Source organism: Procambarus clarkii, chromosome 80 (assembly GCF_040958095.1).
Source record: "Procambarus clarkii isolate CNS0578487 chromosome 80, FALCON_Pclarkii_2.0, whole genome shotgun sequence".
In the NCBI taxonomy this organism is placed as follows: domain Eukaryota; kingdom Metazoa; phylum Arthropoda; class Malacostraca; order Decapoda; family Cambaridae; genus Procambarus; species Procambarus clarkii.
Genome location: NC_091229.1, coordinates 22,400,704 through 22,412,110, shown reverse-complemented (window position 1 = coordinate 22,412,110; position 11,407 = coordinate 22,400,704). Strand labels below are relative to the sequence as shown.

At 44.2% G+C, this 11,407-nt stretch overlaps 2 protein-coding genes across 2 annotated transcripts in view; one reads left to right on the top strand and one right to left on the bottom strand.

Moving 5' to 3' along the window:
* The window catches only part of LOC123746311 (uncharacterized), a 16,987-nt gene extending 14,608 nt beyond the window's left edge, over positions 1 to 2,379 (top strand). The window contains exon 13 of the mRNA XM_045727701.2: positions 1 to 2,379. This exon is cut by the window's left edge and continues 401 nt beyond it. Coding sequence (XP_045583657.2) covers positions 1 to 1,528 — 1,528 coding nt within the window. The 3' untranslated portion in view covers positions 1,529 to 2,379.
* Positions 1 to 11,407, bottom strand: part of LOC123746312 (uncharacterized) — a 132,604-nt gene that overhangs the window by 39,213 nt on the left and 81,984 nt on the right. The window lies entirely within an intron of this gene.

The window sequence follows — 11,407 nt, the reverse complement described above, 5'->3', positions numbered from 1 at the left end:
AGAACGACATGACGAATTAACAACAGAAGCGGTGTTACCTAACACTGTTCCTCCTGCTGGAGTAGATGTTGCGACTTCTGTTTTGTCCGACACCTTTGTCCTCACTGAACCAGATATTGTGATTGGTGTTTTGTCCAACTCTGATGTTCCTGGCGGACAAGATATCGCAACTGCTATTTTGTCTGACGCCGAAGTTCCTATTGAACAAGATGTCGCAATTGTTGTTTTGTCTGACACCGTTAACCCCATTAAACCGGACATCTCGACAGCTGTGTTGACTGACGCCATTAACCCCGCTAAACCGGACATCTCGACGGCTGTGTTGACTGACGCCATTAACCCCGATAAACCTGACATCTTGACGGCTGTGTTGACTGACGCCATTAACCCCGATAAACCGGACATCTCGACGGCTGTGTTGACTGACGCCATTAACCCCGATAAACCGGACATCTCGACGGCTGTCTTGACTGACACCATTAACCCCGCTAAACCGGATATCTTGACGGCTGTGTTGACTGACACCATTAACCCCGATAAACCGGACATCTCGACGGCTGTGTTGACTGACGCCATTAACCCCGCTAAACCGGACATCTCGACGGCTGTGTTGACTGACACCATTAACCCCGTTAAACCAGACATCTCGACGGCTGTGTTGAATGACGCCATTAACCCCGATAAACCGGACATCTCGACGGCTGTCTTGACTGACACCATTAACCCCGATAAACCGGACATCTCGACGGCTGTCTTGACTGACACCATTAACCCCGACAAACCGGACATCTCGACGGCTGTGTTGGCTGACACCATTAACCCCGATAAACCTGACATCTTGACGGCTGTGTTGACTGACGCCATTAACCCCGCTAAACCGGACATCTCGACGGCTGTGTTGACTGACACCATTAACCCCGATAAACCGGACATCTCGACGGCTGTTTTGACTGACGCCATTAACCCCGCTAAACCGGACATCTCGACGGCTGTCTTGGCTGACACCATTAACCCCGCTAAACCAGACATCTTAACTGGGGAGACTGTGGTGGATGAAGGTTACGGGTTCTATCCCAAGGTGCGAATTCAGAAGCCCGAAGAGGTCCCTGCTGGCACCCAGCCCGAGCTCTCTGACACGCAGGAGGACGAGGTCATCACTACATACACGCGGGTCTCTAGTGTCTCTGATGAAGGGGTCAACAAACGGGGAGATGACCACACCACCGTGGGAGAAAACGTAGAGCATCACAGAAATGTGTACTCCTATAGCAGTGAGCATAGCAAGCACAGGGATGAGGACAGTGATGAGCACAGACGCCACAGCGATGAGCACAGACACAGCGATGAGCACAGACACCACAGCGATGAGCACAGACACCACAGCGATGAGCACAGACACCACAGCGATGAGCACAGAAACCACAGCGATGAGCACAGACGCCACAGCGATGAGCACAGACACCACAGCAATGAGCACAGAAACCACAGCGGTGAGCAGGAAGACAGGAATAGCCGCGAGAAGAGATAGTGACCTTCCAGCGAGAATGCTGACACCGGACCTGAAGACAAACATCACCATACAGACCCACCAGTCTCCTCATACGGGCCAATAAACCCTCTACAGTTCCCGTATTTTAATGTTCTTATGTTCGTCATACCGTCGTTACTGTTGCCGGCACCACTGAGACCCCACGAACCCCTAAACAGATCCCTGAGACCCCACGAACCCCTAAACCGATCCCTGAGACCCCAGGAACCCCTAAACAGATCCCTAAGACCCCACGAACCCCTAAACAAATTCCTGAGACCACACGAACCCCTAAACAGATCCCTTAGACCCCACGAACCCCTAAACAGATTCCTGAGACCACACGAACCCCTAAACAGGTCCCTGAGACTCCACGAACCCCTAAACAGATCCCTGAGACCCCACGAACCCCTAAACAGATCCCCGTGAACCCAATACCGGCCCAGGTACACTTCACTGGACCCCACATTCACCCAGAATGCGAAAATATCCAAAACATTTGGTCGAAACAAAAGGGTGGTAAGCAACAGTTACAAAATTAACAATGAGCTTTGTTAGTGTAATGGTTTGAGGGTGTTAGACAAAGACAGCTGAGTTGAGACACACGTGTGGCTTCAGCTAGCAGTGGTGACACACCTGTTGAGCTTGGTCACACCTGTTGAGCTTGGCCATATCTGCTGACCTGAGCCACGCCAGTTTCTCATTAGGAGTTATTTCAGAACGTGCTACCTATATTATTATTATTATTATTATTATTATTATTATTGCCATCTAAACTAAGATGATGATAATTTCCCTTATTTCTAATGTTTTGTTGTTTTCTTCAATTAATAAATAAACGATGCATTTTTGTTTGTCTTGTGTTTGTCCATATCTGCTTTATTGTTGTGATGTTTTCCGACAGTAAATTTCAATACTGATTTTGTGGTTTGAGTTAGTTTATAACATTAGCGTACACAAATGTTTACACACACAAAAATTAGTTAGTAGTTAGTAACAGTTGATTGAATGACAGTTGAGAGGCGGGCCGAAAGAGCAGAGCTCAACCCCCGCAAGCACAACTAGGTGAATACACACACACACACACACAAACCTTGTACACCACATATGTCAGACCAGTCCTGGAGTATGCGGCCCCAGCATGGAGCCCGTACCATGTCAAGCACAAGGCGAAGCTTGAAAAAGTTCAGAGATATGCCACTAGGCTAGTTCTAGAACTAAGAGGCATGAGTTACGAAGAAAGGCTGCGGGAAATGCAACTCATGACACTGGAAGACAGAAGAGTAAGGGGAGACTACCTACAAAATTCTCAGAGGAATTGACAGAGTAGATAAAGGCAAACTGTTTAACACGGGTGGGACGCGAACAAGGGAACACAGGTGGAAACTGAGTACCCACATGAGCCACAGGGACGTTAAAAAGAACTTTTTCAGTGCCAGAGTAGTTAACAAGTGGAATGCATTAGGCAGTGATGTGGTGGAGGCTGACTCCATACACAGTTTCAAATGTAGATATGATAGAGCCCAGTAGGCTCAGGAATATGTACATCAGTTGACAGTTGAGAGGCAGAACCAAAGAGCCAGAGCTCAACCCCCCCGCAAGCACAATTAGGTGAATACACACACACACCTCACCCTAAATGATTCGAACCAAAACAGCTTGGGCTCCATGAACCCTAACATATCCAGTACTATACCAAATAGACCATACTGACTGTACAAACAGATTGGAAGCCGTGAGACTTTTACCCCAACCTCCGACAGCACTCGACGGTCAATTTTAAGGAACATATATTTCATTGTATTACCTCACTGTTGGGTCCTCGTGAGTAACACAAATACTCAGTACAAATACACACAAATACTCTAGTTGGTATAGTACTGTTTACACTGGGGTGTATGGTGCCCTGGCTGTCTGGGGTCGAAACAAGGTGAAATGTGTATTGGTTATAAAATATTTTTTCAGCTTCGCTACTAAATTGATTCTGAGTTGAAACATTATATATTATTTAGGAGCTTGTCCTAAAAGCAAATCCATTACTATGCGAAACCCTCCCCCCCCCCCCTTCCCCCCAAACCACCTGGATAGTTATCTAGATATTTGTGATGGTCTGAAAGCATATTACGGTTCTAGTTATAGTCTACATGTAAACTGGCAAATTAACCTTAGTTGAAAACTGAGATTAAGTTTATTGTATTATAAATTGTTAGTTTAAAATATAAAAAGTGTATGCTGAAAACATTTTCTTTGAAGAATTTCGTTTTCAGTGAATGGAATTCTCGGGTACACTGAAATAGTTTTCAAATTCCATATTTCCCATTATCATCAATAATACACCGTACTAAAGTAACCACGCGTAATGAAACCTAACCTAACCATGAACATAAAAGTAGATATTAGCACTAATTATGTAGTCATTCTCAATCCATTCCCGTGAGCGTATTTTTCCCCTGAGGACAGGTTCTAGAGCAGTACCTAAGCATTATTGATATAAATCAATAATGCTACGATTTAATGTGATGCTCACATGCAAAGTTAAGGTTTTTCTGTCGTGGTCAAGCCTAAGTTACGAACGTTTACATTAACACATTATATTAATAACATATTATATTAAGTGTTTAATATTTATTGGGATTGTTTATTATTGTTTATTTAATCACAATTATTGCTAGCAGGTTGTTATTAAATTTCAGGCGATGAGTCACAATAACGTGGCTAAAGTATGATGACCAGACCACACACTAGAAGGTGAAGGGACGACGACGACGTTTCGGTCCGTCCTGGACCATTCTCAAGTCGATTGAGATGAGGAAGTAGAGACAGATAATAAATAGGCACGAGAGATGAGGAGCAAAGTAAGGTGTAAGGTGTGTTTTGTTATTAAATTATTATATGAAATCTACCTATTATTATCCCTCTCTGTTGATTACTCGAGACTGGGCAAGTACGCGGTGTAAGTAATTAGCAAAAGAAGGCACCAAGCCGGGAAGGCTATGTAGCCTGTCAATATATGGAACACCTGTGTGTGGGGAAGTGGGGGGGGGGGGGGTTGATGGAGCAGATGGTTCTACCTGGAATGTGTTGCTAGCATTAGGTCACGTCCATGGGGGAGCATGTGGTCGTGTAGGTGTTTCTATGTTGAGAGATATTTCACTTTCTCCCCCGGCCCAACTCTGCTAGCCTAGTGATAAACACAAACTTGGTTGCATCAACCGTCCTGACTCACTTCGGGGGCTCTGACAGCCGCCTGCTCATCATCACATTACAGAAAATGAATATTCTTTTCTGACACTTTTTTTTAAGCGTTCCAATGCACCATTGGCAGGTTTACATGTTATGGCTACCCTACAATTTTATGAAGAGCAGCCATCTGGTGCAATGCCATGTAAAGCAAAGATTAGCAAGTCATTTGTTGGTAATTCGTTATGCGGGATAAGACAGGTTCTTGCAGGTAACAGCAGCTCAGAAGTTGAAGGGCACAGACACATTTTACAGGGCTTGTCGACACTCTCACAGAGCAAACGCGCCTCTATTGTAAAATGTAAATGTAAAAACTCCTGCCCCACTTTGGACGACACTACGTGTTGTCTCTCTCTGTTATGGTCAAGGTTTGTCATGCAGACTTATACGCGATGGTACCATGTTTAATCCCCGGGGAGAGGGCCAGGGCGAGGAAGGTGAGGTGTGCACTTCTACCTTTCCTTCCACCCCGTTAAAATTCCATACAGTTGCTCGCCCAAGGTCAGACTCCGCGCCAGCTACGGAATTCTCTTCATTATTCGCCAATTGTGCCACTTCAGAGGTAATCTGTCGATGTTGGTATTCATGCGAGTCTCGCGCGAGGACACCTCTCTCTCTCTGTCTCCGAGTTCATTCTAGTCACAATGGACAGCAAACCAATATCGCATCTTACACAAGAAGCCAGAAGCCTCTGCTTGTTACGTCCGATGCCCTTGTGCATCTCCGTGAACTGACCTGGAGGTTATCACCAATCAGACGCCGGAGATGAGCATCTGATTGATGCCCCGGACGAGGGTGGAGGCGGTACTGACATCTACCGCAACATCATAGCGACTTCGTCACACTGATGACGATAATTATATATAAAATAGTTTGTCTCCACGGTGACACACTCGAGCCCAACAAGGCTGTCTTCATGCCAGTGAAAGTTGTGAACATTCTCGTTTTGTCGTTCGTCAAGTAGGTGAGACCAGATAAGGAATATTAAGAGAACAAAAGCAGTTTTCCTTGGTAGGATATTTGTATGAGTAGAGGAGCAACTGTGGGTGTGTTAACGTGACTTATATTTAAGGAGAACAGCGAGTACAACTTATGTGTTTATACCTACATATGGACGTATTCTAATGTGTGTATGTGTACTCATCTAATTGTTATCTTGAGATGATTTCGGGGCTTTTTAGTGTCCCCCTCGGCCCGGTCCTCGACCAGGCCTCTACCCCCAGGAAGCAGCCCGTGATAGCTGACTAACACCCAGGTACCTATTTTACTGCTAGGTAACAGGGGCATAGGGTGAAAGAAACTCTGCCCATTGTTTCTCGTACATTTTTGTACTTGCGGGAGTTGAATTTTAGTTCCTTAGTTCAGTTTTTCGACCTTTATTTTACTGGATTACAAGTTCCCGAGTCTCCATGGGCTGTCATATTTACATCTGATGCTCTGCATGGAGTCTGCTTAGACTCGGTTATAACAATACTAATCATGTTGACCAGACCACACACTAGAAGTTGAAGGGACGACGACGTTTCGGTCCGTCCTGGACCATTCTCAAGGATCGACTTGAGAATGGCCCAGGACGGACCGAAACGTCGTCGTCCCTTCAACTTCTAGTGTGTGGTCTGGTCAACATACTTCAGCCACGTTATTGTGACTCATCACCTGCATATGAATACTAATCATTATCTAGTTAAAATTATAATAAGTATCTGTGGGGGGGGGGGGGGGAATTTACATTGCCTGTTGACGTAGAGCTGACCAAATGTAAACTGTTAGGAGAATTGTTCACCAGGTGGAGACGGAGACAAATGGGCAAAACGTTTCTTTCATCTTGATGCCCCCTGTTACCTAGCAGTAAATAGGTACCTGGGAGTTAGCTGCTATGGGCTGCTGCTTCCTGGGGGATGTGTAACAAAAAGGAGACCTGGTCGAGGACCGGGCCGCGGAGACGCTAAGCCCCGAAATCATCTCAATATAACCACACCCTCCGTCACTATACACGTGGTGGAGTGCGAAGAGATGCGTGAATTTAGAGACAGTTCTAAAATAAATGATCAAGAAATGTGTAAATACTTAATTCAAAATGATCTACTTCCACAAATTTTAGCCAAATATCTCCAGTTTGTTAATCATTATAGATAAGAAATAATGGTGATTGTGACCTTTCCACCTCCGCCCACTGGATGGGTATGGGGCGCATAATAAATGAACTAAACATGGCATTTGTTCACTATTCTGACAATGAAATATATATTTTTTTGTGTTTTTTTTTCTGGCTCATCTGTGTACTTAGTTTCCAGTTGTTTGAGTTTGTGTTCTGACAAACAAGAACTCTGTTGCTTTTGTTTGTCCATCTTTGTCTGTTCTGTTAATTGCCCCCAAGAATGGTGTATGTTTATATATATATATATATATATATATATATATATATATATATATATATATATATATATATATATATTCAAGAGTTTTTACATTCTTGTATTTGATACGTTGTAATCATATCATACCAGATTCTTCTAGCTTCCAGTAGCGCGAGGTTTATTCACCTTAACATGTTTGACAACATGAATGCTTCACTAAGCGAGAGGCTACTAGAGTTTAACTCAAGCAAATGCAAGGTGCCTGGGCTTGGGTATGCCATGTAACTCATACCCTTCAGCTCTGGGCCTGCACGCTGGTACCGTATATTACAGAATGGGTCCTGACATGTGTGTGTGGCATACAAGGCCCTGTAATACAGCTTCTTGCTCAGATTTTTTATGGTGGTAACTTTGGATGTGTAACGGCTGATGTCTGTTTTAATGTGGGCTTATAGCGACAGCTTCGAGGTAATGTCAGTCTACAAGTCTTTTTTTCCACTTTCGAGTCTAGGAGGGTTACTTCTCAGCTGGGGCACCTCTTGTGGCCCGTCATCCATTTCCAATATCTTGTTTCATTACCTTGCATTTGCTTGAGTTAAACTCTAGTAGCCTCTCGCTTGGTCAAGCTTTCATGTTGTCAAACATGAAACAAACAACAAACACACGTGCTGGAGACCGGTGTAAACAAACACACGTGCTGGAGACCGGTGTAAACAAACACACGTGCTGGAGACCGGTGTAAACAAACACACGTGCTGGAGACCGCTGTAAACAAACACACGTGCTGGAGACCGCTGTAAACAAACACACGTGCTGGAGACCGGTGTAAACAAACACACGTGCTGGAGACCGGTGTAAACAAACACACGTGCTGGAGACCGGTGTAAACAAACACACGTGCTGGAGACCGCTGTAAACAAACACACGTGCTGGAGACCGGTGTAAACAAACACACGTGCTGGAGACCGGTGTAAACAAACACACGTGCTGGAGACCGCTGTAAACAAACACACGTGCTGGAGTCCGCTGTAAACAAACACACGTGCTGGAGACCGCTGTAAACAAACACACGTGCTGGAGACCGCTGTAAACAAACACACGTGCTGGAGACCGGTGTAAACAAACACACGTGCTGGAGACCGCTGTAAACAAACACACGTGCTGGAGACCGCTGTAAACAAACACACGTGCTGGAGACCGCTGTAAACAAACACACGTGCTGGAGACCGGTGTAAACACCGTTGAAGGTCTCCTGTACACCAGTTGCATAGTGCTCCTGGCAGTATGGGTTCGAGTCACTTCTGGGGTGTGTGAAGCGTAGCCTGGAGGAGAAAATAATAACTACAAGAAGAGGTGAAGACTTGGGTGATGACCTTGCACCAGCAGGAGAAAGTGAAGCGTCTTCCCCCCTCAATCCTTCGACCCCCCCTCCCCCTTCCTCTTGCAACCCTTCCCCTGCACCCCAACCCCTTCCCCTTTCCCCCCTTCCCACCACTCTCCCTGCCAACGACCCCAAGGCACTCCCATTAGAACTCCTCTCTGTCGGGTTGCATGCAAATTGAAACGACTTTTAATATAGAATCGGCCGGTCGGCCGAGCGGACAGCACACTGCACTTGTGATCCTGTGGTCCTGGGTTCGATCCCAGGCGCCGGCGAGAAACAATGGGCTGAGTTTCTTTCACCCTATTGTTACTGCTGTTACCTAGCAGTAAAATAGGTACCTGGGTGTTAGTCAGCTGTCACGGGTTGCTTCCTGGGGGTGGAGGCCTGGTCGAGGACCGGGCCGCGGGGACACTAAAAAGCCCCGAAATCATCTCAAGATAACCTCAGGAATGTTGATAAATGGAATTGTTATGCACTTTGCAATAATATAACACGCGATTACAGAAAAGGTTTATGCAGTTACTGAAGAAGGATCCCGTCGAGGCGGTCACTGAGTGGCGACGTGGGATGCATTACACAATCTTCGGAAGCTGCCAGTGTGACCCAGTTTGCCTGATCCGCGAGTATGTCGTGATCATGTCCCCATCTGACGCTTATCTCTAGTGTTGTAAGATTTATACTTATATGACTTTATCAATGTATCCTAATTGTACCTGGATGTACCTGGACGGGGTTCTAGTGTCTTCAGGTTCGGTAGCTGGATTCAGCTCAACTTCTAAACCTCCTCAGTGATTGTTGTTCTTAACGAGGTTAGTGTGATTGTGTCCTGAGGTATTGAAGTGTCTCTTCAGGTGTTGATGTGTGTCTTCAGGTGTTGATGTGTGTCTTCAGGTGTTGATGTGTGTCTTCAGGTGTTGATGTGTGTCGTCAGGCGTTGATGTGTGTCTTCAGGCGTTGATGTGTGTCTTCAGGCGTTGATGTGTGTCTTCAGGCGTTGATGTGTGTCTTCAGGCGTTGACGTGTGTCTTCAGGCGTTGATGTGTGTCTTCAGGCGTTGATGTGTGTCTTCAGGCGTTGACGTGTGTCTTCAGGCGTTGACGTGTGTCTTCAGGCGTTGACGTGTGTCTTCAGGCGTTGATGTGTGTCTTCAGGCGTTGATGTGTGTCTTCAGGCGTTGATGTGTGTCTTCAGGCGTTGATGTGTGTCTTCAGGTGTTGATGTGTGTCTTCAGGCGTTGATGTGTGTCTTCAGGCGTTGATGTGTGTCTTCAGGCGTTGATGTGTGTCTTCAGGCGTTGATGTGTGTCTTCAGGCGTTGATGTGTGTCTTCAGGCGTTGATGTGTGTCTTCAGGCGTTGATGTGTGTCTTCAGGTGTTGATGTGTGTCTTCAGGCGTTGATGTGTCTCTTCAGGTGTTGACGTGTGTCTTCAGGCGTACCACACACTGACAGCAGACTCTAGTACCCTCAATATCACAACCATTTAAAGTCACACAAGAGTAAACTTTTGGTGACACGAATCCCATTATTAAATCCCATTATTGACGGTTGGCTGAGGCGCGTCTGGGATCATCCCGGACGTAGGTTCGAACCCTCATCACGGCCCTTGTGGATTTGCCCATTATTAAAGCATTACCATTAATGAGAAAATCAGTATGAGCCATGAGGGAGGACCGGGACCTATGTGCTGGGAACACCCATTAACACACTACCATGAATTACCATTAATACCATAGTCTTGAAAGTGATTGACAGTTGAGAGACGGGGCCAGTGAGCCGAAGCTCAACCCCCCCCCCCCCCGCAAGCACAGCTAAGAGAGTTCCACAAGGTGATTGCGATGAGTTTAAATATACCACAGTATTATAGTGTATAAAGCCAGTATGATTATCGAGGAATTATCCCTAAGTACGCAACAGCAGATATTTCAATTATAATACAAACCACTACTATATAATCAGTGCTGATTAATAACAGCTAATTATCCTAATTGATATTCGTTCTGAGTAGCTAAAGGGTTTAGCTACTCAGAACGAAATGTTCATGTAGCACGGGCTATGGTGAGCCCGTAAAGACGCTTCAGAAACCCAGTACACAAGAGGGCCAGGTAAGGGTAAGCATCAGACCTCACTACCTGTGCTTATTAATGGGGGTCAGATAGACATTATCATTTATACTATATTTGCATGTTTCAACAGGCAGGCAATTAGCTCAAACTGCTTTGTTATTGACAAGGCTTCGTAATCCAAATGAATTTCAGGATTCACCTCACAGCTGATGTCATAAAGAGGCCTGTCTCTCTCTTATATATATATATATATATATATATATATATATATATATATATATATATATATATATAAATATATATATATATAAATATATATATATATAAATATATATATATAAATATATATATATAAATATATATATATAAATATATATATATAAATATATATATATAAATATATATATATAAATATATATATATATATATATATATATATATATATATATATATATATATATATATATATATATATATATATATATATATATATATATAATCCGTGGAACACGTGAGTGAAGCATATTTACCCCTATATACTTTATTGTTCCTAAGCCTAGTAAGAATATAATTATTAATACTTTTCAAACTGTTCCTTTGTTTATGTAACGTCCATTCTAAATAATCTGTCCTGTCTATTTCCTTGATAATTTTGTATGTGGTAAATATGTCTCCACTGGCTTTTTTTTATTTGAGGGTTTTATAGCCTTTTCTCGCAAACATCATTTTGTGTTTGACAATAGGTAATTTTGAAGTCGTGTGTATATGCATTCATAGTGTGTATGAGTGTGTGTGTGTGTACGTGCGTTGTTTGTATGTAAATTGTGTGTATGG